The sequence below is a fragment of the Leptodactylus fuscus genome, chromosome 11 (genome assembly GCF_031893055.1).
Source record: "Leptodactylus fuscus isolate aLepFus1 chromosome 11, aLepFus1.hap2, whole genome shotgun sequence".
Taxonomy (NCBI): domain Eukaryota; kingdom Metazoa; phylum Chordata; class Amphibia; order Anura; family Leptodactylidae; genus Leptodactylus; species Leptodactylus fuscus.
The window spans coordinates 5,440,487-5,459,814 of NC_134275.1; the positions used below are offsets into that span (position 1 = coordinate 5,440,487).

The window sequence follows — 19,328 nt, forward strand, 5'->3', positions numbered from 1 at the left end:
CGCTCTCCTCCTGGGTGTAGCTCCTCTCCTTCTGATCAGCTGCCGGGCGCTCTCCTCCTGCGTGTAGCTCCTCTCCTTCTGATCAGCTGCCGGGCGCTCTCCTCCTGGGTGTAGCTCCTCTCCTTCTGATAGGCTGCCGGGCGCTCTCCTCCTGCGTGTAGCTCCTCTCCTTCTGATAGGCTGCCGGGCGCTCTCCTCCTGCGTGTAGCTCCTCTCCTTCTGATAGGCTGCCGTGCGCTCTCCTCCTGGGTGTAGCTCCTCTCCTGATAGGCTGCCGTGCGCTCTCCTCCTGGGTGTAGCTCCTCTCCTGATAGGCTGCCGTGCGCTCTCCTCCTGGGTGTAGCTCCTCTCCTTCTGATAGGCTGCCGGGCGCTCTCCCCTGTGGGGAGGGGGGTGCACTAACTTGGATCTTTTTGGTTCTCCCATAGAAGTGTTCTCCCACATACAGTGTCAACTCTGTTGCAACCCTGACACCAGATGTCACTCTGGCCTTGCAGCGCTGGAATCCTGGGTTCTAATCCTGCCAAGGACATTTGCCTGTGTTTCCTCCCACACTCCAAAGACCTACTGGTAGTGAATTTAGATTGTAAGCCCTATGGGACAATGAGGAATAGGACAGTGCTATGTAACTACGCCAAATAATAAAACCGCCATAAACAGTGTAAAAGTTTACACACAATTTTATTATGTTTCATCGTCATCAATAGCAGGATTACATCTATGAATTAAACATCTACTTCGCGACCAGACTATTCTAAAGTTGTAAAAAATTATAATCCAATTTGAGATTTTTCCTTTTTTTTTTTACAAGCGGCTTATTCACAACTTTACTCATCACAAAAGATAAATACTTTGAGATCGGCTTAAAAATCAAAAGAAAGCGGACTTGTCATTTTTTTGCGGTATTCCGATGACGAGTTATTTTTTAGTAATTATATTCCAAAAAAAACAAAAACCCCAAAACACAGATCCAGGAATTTACCGGATACTGAAAAGCAGAAAATTACAACTAAAATTATTTATATAGATATAAAAAAATAAATTACATATTTAAAAAAAATAAAGATAATAGGTCTACCATCATAACTCCTGTACGTGAAGACAGTGAACGGGCTGGAGAAAATAAAAATAAAATAGGAAAAAAGTCTTCTGTCTATTCTGCTCCTGCATCAGATAATCTAAAGTAAGTGCTTAACGTTCCCCCTCCCCCAATACAGAGGTTTTAAATGGACCCTTGCAAGATATAAAAACTCGGGTCCACTTTTTGAACACAGTGGTCGTAGTACATGTGCTATAGCCGCCGTGGCCCCTTAGTCATACATGTCCACCACCATTGTATTCACAAATTAGACATGGGGTCCCCCTCTTGTGATTTTGGACGATCCCAGCTATTGCACCCCCAGTGATCAGATGTTGGTCATCAATCCACTGAATAACTGTTTTTCGGGTGATATCCCCTTTGACAATTCCACCAGATAATGAGGAGAGTCAAAAGGTCCTAATGTCGATTTCAGGCCCGGGCTATAGGGCAGACCTTGTCCATGTGACATTGAGGCCGTACATTGTGGAAATGCAGGTTTTGGGTTTTTTTGAGCCAATACCAAGAATGGCTACAGAAGGAATGGAAAATATAAAGGAAAGTTCTTACACTTCTACCTTCTGCTCAATCCATTCTTGGTTTTGGCTAAAAAAAAATAAAAATGCAACAAGAAAAGCTGCGTTCCCGCAACGTGGGGCTTTAGCCTAAGACTGTTGTTCTGCTAAAGGCACCTAATGATAGTGAATGTGGCCAAAGAGAAATCCAGTAGGTCCTGGCTGAGTGTTGTCCACACGACCCCATTCACTAATATTAGAATAGCATTATGGTCATTTGTCACGTGACTACATGTTGCTATGTATCAAGATGGCTGCAAACCCCGGTCACATCTCCAGAAGAATAAATGAGGGCCTCATTGCAAAAAACATCCATTTACCATACTGATAGCAAGGCCCAGGTGTACTGCACTATGGTCTGCTCCTGCCATACAGATGGGACATAGTCATCCCTGGCCCGGGTCACATCTCCATTTGGGAATCCCGTTCCCCGCTCTGCATGAGAGCAAGCAGCACTTTTCTCTGCATTTTTTGGGCGGAAACCACACAGGCCCCATTAAAGTCTATGCGGTCCGCAGGTTTCCTTTTTTTCCATGCGGATTAGGTTCCCCCGATTGCAGATCTGCCTCTTTTTGTTAATAGAATCCCAAATAGTTTCCTACATACATGTATCACTGGAGAGAGAACTTGATACAGTCCCTTATTATAACTATAAGATGGTGCCGTCTTACTTTACAACCAGGATTAGTATTATTGATCACTTTGCTATAACGCTTCACAATGTAGATTTTCCTCATTTAGCCAGTGGTCACTTTTTTGTTGTTGTTGCTGCAAATTGCAAAATGACGGTTTATGGTGAAAGAAAAAGCACCTGAAAGGTTTCATATTGTGTACCCCAATGGCAGATACGTCTGTGCCAGACCACAGCGTATTCCCCTCTCCCTATTGAGAACACATGCATGCTTGGCACCTGTATGGGAAGACTAGCTGTGAGGATTTAGAGTTTTCCTGCTAGGTTCTCACTCAGATTAGAGCTGCGGGCCCAGGAGGGGGATACACGGTTATCGGCAACTGACCAAACAGACATTGGGGCCAAAGCAGAGAACCCCATTAAGTGTGGTGCTATAAAACAACAGGGCAATGGGTCTTGGGGCTATTTAAATTTGGTCTCTGAACACTGCTTCTAAAGACATTATATCCATGGGTAGGGTATGTATATATACACATACATACATAGTCCTGTCCTCTGTGTATACCTTCACCTGGAAATGGGTTTGTTGGAAAGATTTAGCAAAGACCAGATGATTCTTTCTATAAGAAATCTGGTTGCTAGTTCCTTGCAGTCCCCAGGCAGAGCAGGGTTACGGCGCTCTGGTCCTGCATCATCTGACACTTTAACATAAAAAGAATCAAAGACCAAATTAGAGGATCTAACAAACCCATAAGAAGAAGAAGAAGAAGAATGTATATCTCAGTACATTTAATGTCAGGAAGTCTCAGGCTACACAATGACTTTAGGCCATGTAATTGTCCAAGACCCAAGTATAATGGCTACTATGACCTATGCACAGAATAGGTCATCAGTATTAGCGCCCAGACACCCTACCGATCAGCTCTGCTCCCATGGAAGTGAATGAGACTGCTCCCATTATAATAATTAGCGCAGAGCTCCCTCCATGAGTTGCTCAGTAGCTGCAGATCCCCAGCACTACCACTTCAATGTCTGTGTCTATATATTATATACAGTTTCCAGCTCCATACATTGTAGTGTTGACACCAAGGAGCTGCAGCTCTATTCCTATTCACCTGAATAGAGAGCTGATCAGTATGGGGTCTGGGTGTTGGATCCATCAATGATCTGATACTATAGGCAGGTCATCAGTCTATATTACCCATGGGTCTCAGTACGACCCCATTCACAGGCGTTAGGGGTGGCTGATGTCACTGTGTAGCCTAATGTAAGGAAAGGAAGGCAATATGTGCGGCAGCCATTAGTCAAGGAACCAAGGACAGCATGATATGGATTGTCTATACAGAGCCCAGTTCGCACGACTACAACCAGCAATCCCCTACATCATTCATTACACCTCTCTCAAGTGCTAGTAATTAACATGGGTGACAATTTGGGAAAAATTAAAAAGTGCTAACTATCATTGCAAGAGATGAAACTCTCCCATACAGCATAGATACTGGACACTGCATTGTACAGCATGGAGAAGCCGCCATATGCATCACATTGTGAAGGTGAAAGAACGGACACCGGATATCTGTATACATGCAGTAAAGGGTCTAATGTGTAACGTGGATGATGTGCAGGGCGCGATGTCAGGAAACCCATCCCAGGAGCCAACAGCCGATCAATGCTTCAAGTCTCTTCTACGCCTTGTATTTCTCCTTCCCGTTTTCACTGATTACACAAATGTGCTGAAATAAACAAAATGGGATAAAGTTAGGCAAGACGGGGGAGGGGAGATGTGAATGGGAACTGGTTACAATATACAGTGTGGTGGGCCGGCAGGGTGTTATAGGGCAGGAGGAGCTACGTCCTTCTCCACAGCAGCGCCTATAGCAATGTACAGTGTGAGCGGGGAGGAACGCCCCCTCCCCTCCTGATAATATTCGTCTATAGGCGAGTACTGGGGGAGGCGTTCCTCCCCGCTCTCACAGTACAACGCTAAAGACTGAAGGCTGACTGTCAGGAACACCCTTCTGACTGTGAAGAGCTACGGTACCGGCACTGATAGCTCTTTACCTGGTGCACAGATTAGGAAAGCCGACAGTCACTGAATTCAGCAGTATATAGAACTGCCTGTGCCCCGGACCCATGAAAGGTCCTGTTTAATAAGGCTAAGTGTACACAACTGTATACCCTGTACAGGTCCATGGAGAATGAAATGGGTAGCACATGTGCCTGCTGGGTTTTCCACAGACCTATACACTACAGTGAATGAGCCCAGACCAAAACACAGACAGGACTAAGGGTTGGTTCACATCTGTGTTTGTATTCCATCCAGGGAAGTCCGCATGGGGACCCCCCGAATGGAATACTGAACACAACTGCAAGCGCTGTGCAGTGGAAGCACACGGACCCTATACACTATAATGGGGTCCATGTGCTTGCCGCCAGATCCCTGCAGGGAACATGCAAACAGGAAAGTAGTTCACAATCCACTTTCCTATCTGCATGATTTGTGCGGGCAGCACGCAACAAGCACACGGACCCCATTATAGTCTATGGGGTCCATGTGCTTTCACTGCACACCACTTGCAGTTGCATTCGGTATTCTGTTTGGGGGGGGTGGGGTCTCCATGCGGACTCCCCAAATGGATTACTGAACGCAGATGTGAACGAGGGGTAAGACCTGTTCTCAAGTTTTATGTTCAGGCTCATGTTCTTCCCCCAGTGGTGTATATGGGGCCACAAAAAAAAGAATGGGACATTGCACTAAAGTATAGTAGCCACATATTGTGATGTATTGGGGGGGGGGGGGGGTTCCTCCATCTTTCTGGAGCTTTTGTGATTTTAGCTCTGAAAAATACTTACATTTAAGTCTCTAAAGTATTCATTGTAGTCTAAGGCGTATCCCACAACAAACTTGTCTGGTACTTCAAATCCTACAACTGAAGAGTTACAGAGAGAAGAATGGGTGAGAGAGCGGGAGACCAGACCTAGAGACAGAAAGTATTAGCAAATCCATAGAGACAGACAAAGCAGCTCATGTACCAGGCGGAGGCCACAGATGTACACATCACCATGCAAATAAAATGTGTTACATATAATACATGGACGGACACACACAGATACACTTCTGTTCTGGCACAGAGTCGGGTCCCAACTAAAGTCTACACACCCCGATGTAAGGAAAGGATCAGTTCAGATGAGACCAACCCATTACAGGGGAACGTGCCCGAGTAATAATGTCTTATAGTAATAACGTCTTATAGTAACAATGCACCATATAATACAAGATAATACAAGAATACTCACAGTCAGGTCTATAGCCAACACTGCGCGGAGTTCTCTTTACAAGCAAGCTGTTTGGGAACAAGAAAAAACATATGAAAATGACAGCCCATCGCCGGAGTCTTACATGTCATTGTAGTAAATGTCTTACGCTGGGGTCACGGCTGCAGTCAGGTTTCCTATCGGGGGGTCCATTTGGGGACCCCTGAACAAAATCCTAATCTGCTTACAAAAAAAAGTGGTGAGCCTTGGAAAAGGGTGGAAAAATGCAGAGAGAAAAGCGCTGCTTGAAGGACTTAAAGTGGATGGAGAACGGAGCCCGGGCGCAGGTGTGACCCCAGACTTATTAGGATTATCACTTTCACTTAGCAATGGCTTCAGATATAGGAAAGAGAAGTCCGTGTCCTTGCAGGACCAAACCGTTCTCTCTTTGCTTGTAGTGTTTGGGCCATCTATGGGGCCAAGCGGAGTGGCTGCGACATTTACTACACAAGTGCACCCCCTGCTGGCAGTCGCCTTAAATGCCAAATACTAGGAAATAATTTAACCCCTTAGGCTTCGCCCCACAGCAAAAAAAGCGCTGCCGGAAAAACGTATTTTGGACAGAAAGATTTCCTCTGCTGACTTTATACCTATAAGGAAACCATTGGCGTTTCCATAAGTATATCTGACGCACTGCGATTTCCAAAACTGCGATGGTTTTGGAAATCGCCGCATGTCTGCAATGTGTATTTTAATGCAAAGTGGGGGATGTGATTTGTTAGAATTCCATCCACTTTGCTGTGACGGTAAAAAAATACAAAGAGCAAACCTCAGCATTTACGCCACGTGACCATTCACGTCCTCATAGATGTGCGATATTCCTAGAAAGCTTCCCTGGTATGGGCCCCAATGCTGGAGATATCAGTACGTTTTGGCAGAGCCATCTCCACGCTGTCAGGAATCTGGGCCTTACAGATTAGTACGTAGTAATATCTCCAGCACAGGGTCGGCTGTCTAGTGCTATATAACACAGCCCAGCCATTGGGAAGCGAAGGCTCCTCTTTAGCCAATGTAAAAAGTTTATCATTTCACTGTACAGAAGCATTTGCAGAATAGAAGACGCACAATGTTAGATCTGCACAAGCAATAACAGACATTACGCATCAATCAGAAGAGCGGGGCGCGGTTACCTGGCTACTTTAACCATCTTGGGATTGTACTTCTGCAGCATGGCCAGTAATGTCTTCATCGTCTTTCCTGTATCTATGATGTCCTGACAGAACCGTAGAAAAGGAAGCCATCATGGTGACAAATAATAATAGGTCCCCACTGCACCGATTCACCAATGTACTGAACAGCGTTTTACTGACAATCCTACGTCATAACCTTATAAGAATATTACCGGAGGTGCCCGGTGACCGCCCAATGCCAGTCGTGCTACCGGGGTTGGATTTCAGCCCAATATCTGGCTATAGTTGTGGCAACTTACATGTGAAATGCAAATATATTCACTGCCATGGGCTGCAATAAAGTAGCACAACTTTGAATGTAAGTAGTCCATGTAGTGCTAGCCAAAAACCACTTTCCAAAGTGACACTGCTTGGTATAGGACCCTGGCGACACTACCTGAGCAGCACAGGAGTGCAGGTCACATACAGAGTAACACAGGAGTGCAGGTCACATACAGAGTAACACAGGAGTGCAGGTCACATACAGAGTAACACTGGGGGGGTCTGAGCTCATATCTGTCTTGTTTCTATAGGTCACGTCAGAGAGACACTATATAGCAAGGAGTATTCGTGCCATAGACATACAAGAGGTCAGCTATTCCTCCTGATGTCCCTTACCCTATACACATATATGATTGTGCTCAGCCGAGTGTACATGTGCTCCCAATAGGGAGAAGGGAGTAGATCCCTCATCCGGCAGCAGTAAACCAAAGGGTAAAGCCTGTTAATACCCAACGTGCCTAATTCTTTATTCCTCATCTCTTTTACTGGCAGAGTCCGGCAGACAGCGCACACATTACACCGTCATCAGAACCTGCCAAAATTGGTGGCTTTACCCTACATGTATATGGCAACAAGGAGCGTGGGATCTCTATAGGGAAGAAGTGACCAAATTCTATAGGCTTTGAGTATAGACTGTCACATAGTATCTGTCCCTAATAGATATAAAACGTACACAAAGTATTGGCTGAAGATTAAGCAAAATGAAATGTGAACTTACCTCAACAATTAGGACATTCTGTAAGAAAAGAACAGAAATCTGTTAGAACAGACCTGAGGCACGAAATAGATTTATAATGAAGTCTCTTTCGGTGTATTATAATTTCCCACAGTAATTCCCGACCACAGAAGTAAGTGTATGTCTGGGTGCGACGTGCTGCATATGTATATGGCCTAGTGTGACACAATACATACCTTGCCTGTCAGTGTAGAAAGATCATCTCCACCTATAACTTTAATGTCCCCTGTAGACTGATCATTCTGTAAGAAATGACAAAGAAACATTTGTAACACAAGTCAGGTTTATGATCATTGATAACTCACATGACTGAGGAATATATATATATATATATATATATATATATATATATATATATATATATATATATATATATATACACACACACACCTCTTCCATCTACCAAGGCACGGAGAAGTAGAATATGTCATAAAATACTAATCATGCAGACAATGTACCAGAACCAAAGGTCAGTATTCTACAACAGACAGACAGACATCTCATCCAACAAATCCAATAACCCTACAAACCGAAACAGTGCCGTCTACAAGATGGGCAAGGCCGGTCGCGGACAACCATGCTGCAACCAGCCTGCCATGAATTAAAGGCACGGGGGACACGGGGATGTCCCCATATGCCGCCCGTGTACAGGACAATCCATCTGCGGTTCCTTTCATTAAACGAATAGAAGCTACAGAACCATGGTCTGCAAAATAGGACCTGTCCTATCTGACGCGGCCTGCACTGTTGGACCCATAGATAAGAATGGGTCAGTGTGAAACACCCGGGTAGCACTGGCCCACACCATGGTCGTCTGCCCTAATCCTAAATAACTTTGCAATCTGCTTTTTGGCCACTAGATGTCCTCGCCGGCTCAGTGACTACTCACACAGTAACTCTTCAGCCTGATGAAGTCCACAGTCATGGGGATGGAGCGGTCGCTGTTTCGATTCAGTGCCTTGATGTAGTCGAGTAGATCCGCAAAGAACTTGTATCCACCCTTCAATACGCAGAGGGCGACGATGTGATGGCCGCCCATGTCCCTCATGATATCACGGGCTAATCTTTCGGTCCTGGTCATGAAAAACAAAAACATGATTTGACACAAGTTCTCATAGAACGGTAATGGGTGTTTTCATCAATATGAGACGCTACATAATGTCAATGGTTTATCTACAACTGTGAGAACAATGGCCTCCTCCCTGAGAATCAGCTGATCGTAATGGGTCTGACTGCTGAACCCCCAGTGATCATCTGTGGGGGGAAGGGTGCCTGTATAATATAAGGGTATGTCCTCCAGAAGGAGATAGACCTCAGCTCAGGCTTATAGAGCGTTTTTATTTTTTAATTCCGGTCTCGTCATGTCTTGTGCACAGCATGGGACTATAGTATGGATGCTCCAGTCCGGACATATAGACGGATGTCATCTTCATACGACCCCTTGACTGACTGCAGGGCTTTAGGTCTGGGATGACAACACGTTTTTGCATTTGTAAGGACTCTATACCTGCCTAAGATAGATCTTACCGCCATGTAAATATTTTAGCCTTATACAACAGGTAAATCACATGCAAAGCTGGAGATCAGGAGCGTCGGCCAGCGGCCGTGTAACATCCACCACAGCTACAACCCAACCGTCAGCCCTCGGCACATTGCACAGAATGTAAGGACGGTCAAGGAGGAAGCTTCAGTATAACCCATGACACAGAGGCTTCCTACCATGTACAGGCTGAATGTGGTTAGTCACACAAACAGGAAGAGCACATGACTGCTATCTATTATAAACCCCTGTAAAGCCGAACATCCATGTCATCGTGCAAGAGCCGAGCTGCAGCTTGTATCTGTGAATGCAGAACTGATACAGAAAGATGGCGTCCAGGTCACGTGTGCTCTTAGCACAGACTTGCAGGACAGGATATTGCACAGAAACAGGTTACTATCTACAAGTCTTAGTAAAGATCTGCTGCAACAGCTGCGTGTAAAAATAGCATGGCCGATAAGGTGCAAACAGATCGGAGGAGGCAGCTATATGTATGCAGAGGTGTCCAGATATTTATCCACAGCCCGACCCCCTGAGAAGTAAATCCTCTAATTCATGTGTTAGGCTCAGGCCATGCCGTTCCCCATCTGGAGAGAGAAAAGTCCTGCAAATATTTTTTTATTTTTTCCATTTAAAAACATTCCCCAGTGAGAGCGTGTCATCAGATCCAAAGGACGTTCTCTACGGTTCTCCCCAAACATCTCCATCGTGCATTAGATCCCATACAGATGGACCGAATGCAAAGAAAATGGATTAGAATGAGTCAATTACTGCTAAAAATAACAGGGCTTGTATTGTTCGCCGGCTCCATCTCATTTGTGTCATTTGTGCACTGATTCACCAGAACTGAACAGCGTCTATTCTAAAAGGGGATTGAAGATTGCGAATACAGAACCCATAACCAGCGCCAGGCCTATACTGTACACAGAGAGGAGAGAGCCTGTATTATATAATGTATTACCTCAGCTGACTGCCGGAGGGGGCAGAGGCCTAATCCTGTGGCTATCAGCTGAGTCCTGGCCGGGCTTCTTTTAGGAAATGGTTTGTTCCTACAGGAATTGCCTCTGAACAGTCAAACCTGCTCCTACAATGGACTGGACAACCTAAGTCTACTGCAATCTGTCCAATACCCCGAGGACAGGGGATAGGTGTCCGACTATTGGGACTCACACGAATCTGCGTCTGTGAGTGAAGCAATACTATGCATGCTCAGCCATCACTTTACTCACCACATCAGTCCCATAAGTATCTCTGGGGTGGGGGTCACACACGTGCACCAAGCTACAGTCACACAGGGGGCTCCAGGACCCCTGTTCTCATGACTGCTGTAGACAATGAAGTCTTTGCAGAGAAACCCTTTAATTCTCATTATTTCAGATTTCATTGAATTGTCACCTTTGCAACCTACCTGTCCATTATTAGGCCATGAGGAATGTAAACCTTCTCCAAATCTGCTGCATAATGCTTAGGAATACAGAACAGGTCCAGGTCGTATCCTTGTTCATCATCAGCAAGCTGCAGAAGAAAAAGAAAATGGATTTCAGTAAGTAAAACCTCTACAGGCCGTCAGATTCAAATGCAGCGGAAATAAAAACCGTATGCAAACGCCAGATACGTCCGACAATACCACAGAGGCGATTGCACACAGGACTTTGCCTAAAGCACCATCGCTGCCAGGTCTTCCTTGCAGGACTTTTCTCTCTGCAGATGTACGGCTGAGACTCCAATGCAGACGCTCCCCTAGCATCACCCTATAGCTCCTCCATTGCTCCTCTATACCCCTTCACTGCCAAATATTGCAGAATTTGTATTAATAACGTGACCTATTTTGTTTTCCCCTGCCCTCTCCACTTCGCCGAGGGACGTAACCTACTGAAGCCTGACACACTTACTGTCATCTACACTACAAACTGGAGAACATTTTTAAGCTTAGAATCTGCCCCAGGTTCTAGAGGGCGAGAATTTACGTTTTTGGCACACGGAGATTTGGTGAAAGTCGCCGACTCTATGGAATATTTTTTATTTTAAGCTCTAGAGCGGGTCTGTGTATTGTCTTTTCTCGGGCTGTGTCCGCAGGTCTGGTCACAGTGTGAGAAATGAATCCCGTCTGCTTTCCAAAATGCAAAACCGTGTGGAAACTGCGAATGTCTGGATAGGCATGCCATGTCTGTTTACAGCACGGACTCCCAACGGCAGAAACATGGGGACCAAAATAGCGATGGGTTACCACCAACTACTGCGGAAGATGCAAAACTCACAATGTGCACGGTCTACAAAAGTGAGAGATTTGGATTAAGGGATGGACAATATTCTGCACAAACACTCCTGTAAGTGCAGGCCCCGTGTATAGTATACAGCCCTTATACCCATGTCTTACCACCTATAGATTTCCTCCAGATCGACCTTCACTTTACTTCGCCTCACCACATACTAGGTAAACACAGATGTTTCTCAAGGGCACAGTGACAAGTTCTGTGAAATCTGTGACCTTGAATGTTTCCATACCTACAGCGAAACACCTTCACCCAACGTCTCCCAAGTGATAAGGAACGTAACAAACATCTTTGGTGATAGAGAATATCATATAACATATTAGAGATCCCCATACGCTACATGCCAGCACCTGCGACCAGGACAGTATAGAATATATAGGTAGTATATGCCAAAGACCTGGTCACGTGTCTGCTTATACAAAAATGCAGAATTACAGGCCAAGAGGGAAGAAAGGTGCAAACAATGGAGGCGTCCAGGACTCGCTATGGGAGGAGATTAGAATAACCGGGTCTTCATTTGAGCAATGACAATAGCGGGAGATTAGTAGTGGCGTGTGTAGAATACAGGTATACATGTGTGTGGGGTGAGCACAAAGCATTTATATAAAAGCGGCATTGAAGGGGGGCGTCCTTTTTGTTACCGTTTCAGGATTATATTATACTAGCATCTGCCCGCGACTTCGTCTGCGGGTTTGAGTTGGCGCTGAGCTGCTGATAATTAGGCACTTGCCGTTGGTTATGATCCGCCACGTCCACTCCTGCGCGCCCCTGTCCCATTTGCTCCTCGCCTGTCCCTGCGGGCTCTTTACCTGCAGGCCGCTCCTGGCTACCTGCAGCCACCCTTGTCCCCCGCGCCCCTGACCCCCTCTCGCGGCACCCCGGGTCAAACTCCCCAAACCCCTTTTCCTGCAGAGCCCCTCCTCCTCCTATGGCCCCCACCCCTTTAGCAGGGCCCCCTCCGCAAAATCCCCTAACTCCCCTGCCGTCACATGCAATGTCCCGCTGCCGCATAACAAGGCGTACTCAGCAGAGCTAAGCTGGAGGGTCAGGAAGGCGCAAGACCAGTAAGCTGAGTGCGGTGTCGGGGACTGTCGCAGTCTGCCGAGGACTTCCGGCGCTGCGGCCTAGGCTACAGCCACCAAGTAGTGGTGTCCTGGAAGACGTTGTGTACATCGGCAATGTGCGCATGCGCCTGCACATACAGCGTAGTTGCTGTGGCTGGCTGGGCGGTGTCGCGGATCCCGATTGCGCTGGTGTTCGCCAAAGATGCCGGGTCCGGAGCGTGGAAGAGGTAGGCGGCTGAAGTAACGGTAACGTGAGCAGGGAAGTGTAAAAGCATATGTAAATGTTATTGCCTGGGGTTAAGGGCTCGCCCGGAGGCGGCCATAGGGAGTTTGTGGCTTGCTATGCTAAGAAGTGTGTGGGATATATATATGTTATATATTAGGATATATTTGTTGCCTGCCTCGTCCTATCACAGCACCGCCATACGTCCACACCTACACCAAGGACCAGGAAGGGGTTAACATTAACACTAATTTGTCAAGGACCCCGAGGACAGTCACACAGTCCTCTCATGTGGGACGTGCCATCCATTGAGGCACGCTGTGTATATACATCCTGCACTCCCGAAATAGATCGTCTCCCATTCATGTACAGCAGCGTCCCCCCCCCCCCCCATTACTGGGGCCCCTGGTGTCAGTCAGCAGAGCGGCCCCTCACTCACAAACATCACTGTAACAGAAGCTTCTTCAAGACATGAAACCTGCTGAAGAATAGAAACGAAAAGACTTAACAGTATGAAGTGACCAACCCGAATTCTGCCACTCACGTCCCCCTGCCTAAGGGCCTGACGATAGCGGAGACCATTAGCGCCAGTACAATCATATTCATGTGCTCATAAAACAGCCGCCCCTGGCGGGATCCAACGGGACATTGATGTTTAGGCAATAACAAGCCGGAACCGGTTACACCGCTCGCTCATAGGTCACTTACTACAAGCAGAAATGCAAACATCCCAAAACTTCTACTTTTAAGGTGCATTTTTTTTATGTGTATTGGTTTCCATTCCAGGGATCCCCAAACGGAAACCGGGCCTGAGCATGCACGCTGCATCTTACAGGGAGTCTGTCATCAGGAGCAGAAGATCAATCCAGCCCTGCAGATAGATAGGTTAGAGTTACCTGGATCACAGGGTGTTCCTCCCCCTCCCCCATGGGAATCGCTGCCTCCATTACTGAGATATGCAATGTGGTTGTTCCAAAGAGGTAACACCTGCAACACCCCCACTGCCCCAAACTTCGACTATTGACAAAGCCCGTGATCTCTCAGCAATGGGGAGACCACTAACCTATCTATCTGTAGGGCTCTGGTGACAGTCCCTGAACTTGAGATTTTTTTTTTTTTTTTTGGGGGGGGGGGGGCAGTGGGAGCTCATCCTGTGTATAGGGGACGCCTTTAATTCATGGTACCTTTAACCCTTAAGTATAGCATGGTGTCCATCCTAATGATATGTGTATGATAGCGGTGTATGACAGACACCATGATAGTACTTAAGGGTCACTATTGTGCACAGCTTCACCCATAGATCACTGCGGATTTGCCGTTCAGGAATCTTAGAAAGCTGAGTAGGTAGCTTGGTCTCTTCTTGGGTGAGGCGGTTGTGTCTCGGTATAACACTGCGGTAGAGGAAGGAGCTCAGTTCTACTGAAACCATATTTAGCCATAAGCAGCGTCAGTGACCGGCCATGTAGGAGGCAGCGCATCTGGGGGGAGACCTGGCACATACATGTCAGTAATACCCCCATCATCTGCCCTCCACATCCCGGGGGGAGACCTGGCACATACATGTCAGTAATACCCCCATCATCTGCCCTCCACATCCCGGGGGGAGACCTGGCACATACATGTCAGTAATACCCCCATCATCCGCCCTCCACATCCCGGGGGGAGACCTGGCACATACATGTCAGTAATACCCCCATCATCTGCCCTCCACATCCCGGGGGGAGACCTGGCACATACATGTCAGTAATACCCCCATCATCTGCCCTCCACATCCCGGGGCGCAGGCCACTGAGCGCGGGCTCCTCCAGATTACATGGAAGCTTCTATTCCTCCTCCCCAGACCTGGCACATACATGTCAGTAATACCCCCATCATCTGCCCTCCACATCCCGGGGGGAGACCTGGCACATACATGTCAGTAATACCCCCATCATCTGCCCTCCACATCCCGGGGGGAGACCTGGCACATACATGTCAGTAATACGCCCATCATCTGCCCTCCACATCCCGGGGCGCTGAGCGCAGGCTCCTCCAGATTACATGGAGGCTTCTATCCCTCCCTCCCCGGACCTGGTACATACCGTACATGTCAGTAATACCCCCATCATCTGCCCTCCACATCCCGGGGCGCAGGCCGCTGAGCGCGGGCTCCTCCAGATTACATGGAGGCTTCTATCCCTCCCTCCCCGGACCTGGTACATACCGTACATGTCAGTAATACCCCCATCATCTGCCCTCCACATCCCGGGGCGCAGGCCGCTGAGCGCGGGCTCCTCCAGATTACATGGAAGCTTCTATTCCTCCCCCTCCCCAGACCTGCGGCTTGTAAATAGTCGCACCAGGACCGCACTATAAATATTCCCCAAATATCCAAGTCTCAGCAGCAGCACCGCCACCTAGTGACCGCCCCCCGCCATCACATACAAGCCCCTTTATATGGTAACACGTGTTCTCCCCGTCATGACACATATCACAGTCCTGGGACCACCAGAGCCCCTCTAGGTCCCCTAAACCCAATATTAGTCCTAAGATTGTCTCATATTAAGCCACACAGACTGGATATCACCCCCTATACATGAATATATCGCGATATAACATATACATGCCCGTCTTACACAGCTCAATAACTTTCAATGAGAACTTGAACTCCTTATATCGTGATAGGTCTCCAACATTCACCTACATGACACATACAATGCTCAGACCTGTGTCATGGAGTCAGCAGTCTCTCTATCACGATACATGACCACTTTACCAGCCACACAGTTTGGCTTATACAGCCTCTATCGCGATAGTAATTGGCTACATGTGAGATATATATATATATATATATATATATATATATATATATATGACACCCCCGCATCGTGACATAGCCCCGGCTGGGCCCTGAACACTTAGTAGCCCCCTACACGCCCCCCTATCTATCGCGATGTGTCGCCTCACGTTGCCCGCTGCGGGCTGAGGCGCTTGTGGTTGCCATGGCGCTTGCGGTCTATGGAGCGCTCCCGTCCCCTCCTGCGCCCGGTGTCACCTTCCTCCGCCGCCTCTATGGCCGGTACAAGGTCTCTCAGGTCCCCGGACACAGAGCACCGGGCCCGGCCTCACTCACCACGACACAGGGGCTCGCCATGTCTGCTGTGCGGGACCACGTCAGCGCGGGGATGACAGGCCGTGTGTGTGTCTGCTCTGCCGGGCACTGACTGCTCACCAGGCCGCAGCCTGCAGTCACACACATGGCCGAGGGGCCGCCCGCTGAGGAGGAGGAGCCACACCAGGGAGCGCACATACATGATACATGAGAGGCAGACACAGGTGTCATACATCATACATGTCACACATACACATGTACATTATACACCGGCACCTGTACACAGAACACTTATATATGTACATTATACTTATACACATAACACTTATACATACGTGTACACTATACATATACACCGGCACCTGTACACAGAACACTTATATATGTACATTATACTTATACACATAACACTTATACATACGTGTACACTATACATATACACCGGCACCTGTACACATAACACTTATATATGTACATTATACGTATACACATAACACTTATACATATCTGTGTGCACTATACATATACACCGGCACCTGTACACAGAACACTTATATATGTACATTATACTTATACACATAACACTTATACATACGTGTACACTATACATATACACAGGCACCTGTACACATAGCACTTATATATGTACATTATACTTATACACATAACACTTATACATACGTGTACACTATACATATACACAGGCACCTGTACACATAACACTTATATATGTACATTATACGTATACACATAACACTTATACATACGTGTACACTATACATATACACAGGCACCTGTACACATAGCACTTATATATGTACATTATACTTATACACATAACACTTATACATACGTGTACACTATACATATACACCGGCACCTGTACACATAACACTTATATATGTACATTATACTTATACACATAACACTTATACATACGTGTACACTATACATATACACCGGCACCTGTACACATAGCACTTATATATGTACATTATACGTATACACATAACACTTATACATACGTGTACACTATACATATACACCGGCACCTGTACACAGAACACTTATATATGTACATTATACTTATACACATAACACTTATACATACGTGTACACTATACATATACACCGGCACCTGTACACATAACACTTATATATGTACATTATACTTATACACATAACACTTATACATACGTGTACACTATACATATACACCGGCACCTGTACACATAACACTTATATATGTACATTATACGTATACACATAACACTTATACATATCTGTGTGCACTATACATATACACAGGCACCTGTACACATAACATGTATATATGTACACATGAGAGGCACACACAGGTGTAATACATCATACATGTCATACTTATACACATGCACATTATACACAGGCACCTGTACACATAACACTTATATATGTACATTATACGTACACACGTAGCACTTATACATATGTGTACACTATACTTATACACGTGTGCACATAACACTTATACATACGTGTACACTATACATATACACAGGCACCTGTACACATAAGCAGGTGTTCACACTTGCACCCATGTCCGCCCACCGGGTCTACGTCTTATTCCCCAGAGAAATTGCATTGATGATGGCTTCCCAGTGGTCAGGTTTAATACGGGTTCACATCTGCGCCCGGTCTCCTCTTTGTGGGTTTCCGTCTTCTGCTGACAGGAAACAGAAACCCGTCAGTGTCCACCCGTGAGCGGCTTGTGGCAAAACCATTTTTTTTTAACCAGCCACAAAGTCCTGCATGTCCGACATTGTGTCCAGTTAAAAAAACAAAAACGGTTTCGCCGCGGAGAATTCAAGTGAATGGGTTTGAAAACCGACCGCCGGTTTCTGTGCCCTGTCCAGTTTCACGAGCAGAAGATGGAAACCTGCAACGCGGAGACCGGGCGCTGGTGTGAACCCGCTCTAATTTGACAAATTTTTGGAGACTAAACATTGGAGCCATGTCACGTGTTGGCCACGCGTTAGTTCATTTATCCAGTCACAGAATTACTATTGGCCCTTTACAGATAACCAGAAGGCTGATGTGACCCTTGTCCTTAAACCAAGTCTAAGACAATCTGTCCCAAACCTCTAGGATTACAAGAAAACGGCGAGGGACTGGTTGGAATTTCTTGACATCTTTTGCATTGGCTGCAGCTGAGATTTTATTGACACATACTGTTCATATCTACAGAAATCAGGGGACACGTGGCCACATACACCACAACCTCTGTATTGCAGGTCATATGGCGGATAATTTTACATTCTTCCAAAATGCAAAGGATCTCTCCATGTATTTCCAATCCGTGCAGTCACCGCACATACATGAGCTCAATTTAGGGCCTGAAATACACATGTAGACTAGAAGTCAAGAGAACCCGAAGGTTGTGTGATTGAGGGGTGAAAGGTCAGGCAGCAAGCTGAATCCCTGTGTGTTTTTCCAAAAATAACACAGGGTCTTATATTATTTTCAGCGAAAACGGCATTTAAGTCTGTAGCCTGGGCGTTTCCGGACACAGCGATACCTCATGTAGTTTTTTTTTTTTTTTAGTTTTCTGTGCATTTTAGAAAACTTTGGGCTTTGTTTAGGTTTCAGCGCCTTTATTATTAGAGTCAGCGAAAGTCCATCTGACCGTGTGGTGGGCTCGGGGGGTCTGTCTTGGCTCGCAGCACTGTCTCTACTGCTCCCTGTTATCAGCCAACTCCTGCTGTTGCTCTTGTGAGGCCTTGCACCAAAACCGTAACAAGTAGGGAATCGTGGGGGGAATTCGTGGTTGTGTTATGGCCTTGTGTTATATCCATAAAAGGCACTGATCCCCTATCCCAGAGCACGGGGGACAAGTATCTGATCACTGGAGGCCCCTCCGCTGGGTCCTCCAACAAATCAATAAATTGGGGAACCCAAAGTCCCCCCTAAAGCCTCCTTATGAAGAGGCTCCATTGTGCTTATATGGGACATTGCACCCTGTGGTCATAACATATAGATATATACGGGGATCCCACCACGTTACCCACCATGTCACCAACATCAAGCGTCTCAGGATCTGTAGTGTCTCTGACAAATGACGGCAGCGTTTCCACGTGTTGTAAATACAAGTCCGCACAGTAATAATTATTTGCACAGAGCCCACGATCCCCGAGACAGTTGGACACCCGGGAGGAATTGCTGGGATCCTTGACAATAAATAAATGTGGACTTCACAGGAAAATCCAGTCCAGACCCCGTGGTCAGTGGTCGAGTAATAATCTATTGTTCTACCATAAGGTTAAAGGGCTTGTCCAGAATAAAAACTTTTTATAAGAGGCCGGGGAAGGTGAA

At 46.5% G+C, this 19,328-nt stretch overlaps 1 protein-coding gene across 2 annotated transcripts; it reads right to left on the reverse strand.

The window, feature by feature from the left end:
• Positions 1–700: 700 nt before the first annotated feature.
• On the reverse strand, positions 701–16,130 carry HPRT1 (hypoxanthine phosphoribosyltransferase 1). 2 transcript variants are annotated; one of them, XM_075260827.1, is made up of 9 exons: positions 15,999–16,130; positions 10,735–10,841; positions 8,676–8,859; positions 7,963–8,028; positions 7,769–7,786; positions 6,730–6,812; positions 5,582–5,628; positions 5,138–5,214; positions 701–4,017 (listed from the first exon to the last, which is right to left on the reverse strand). In XM_075260827.1, the coding sequence occupies exons 1-9, from the start codon at positions 16,122–16,124 to the stop codon at positions 3,970–3,972; spliced, it is 756 nt and encodes a 251-aa protein (XP_075116928.1). In that variant the 5' UTR covers positions 16,125–16,130; the 3' UTR covers positions 701–3,969. The 2 variants fall into 2 exon arrangements, with proteins under 2 accessions (XP_075116928.1, XP_075116929.1); XM_075260828.1 differs by lacking the exon at positions 15,999–16,130 and adding an exon at positions 14,968–15,058.
• Between the last annotated feature and the right edge of the window lie 3,198 nt (positions 16,131–19,328).

Coding starts and splice junctions, on each gene's coding strand:
- HPRT1 (XM_075260827.1), bottom strand. CDS start 16,124: ATGTGTGTGACTGCAGGCTGCGGCCTGGTGAGCAGTCAGTGCCCGGCA. Junction 8,029..8,675: donor TCAGGCTGAAGAGTTACTGT/GTGAGTAGTCAC, acceptor CATTTCTTACAG/AATGATCAGTCTACAGGGGA. Junction 5,629..6,729: donor AAGATGGTTAAAGTAGCCAG/GTAACCGCGCCC, acceptor GTTCCCAAACAG/CTTGCTTGTAAAGAGAACTC.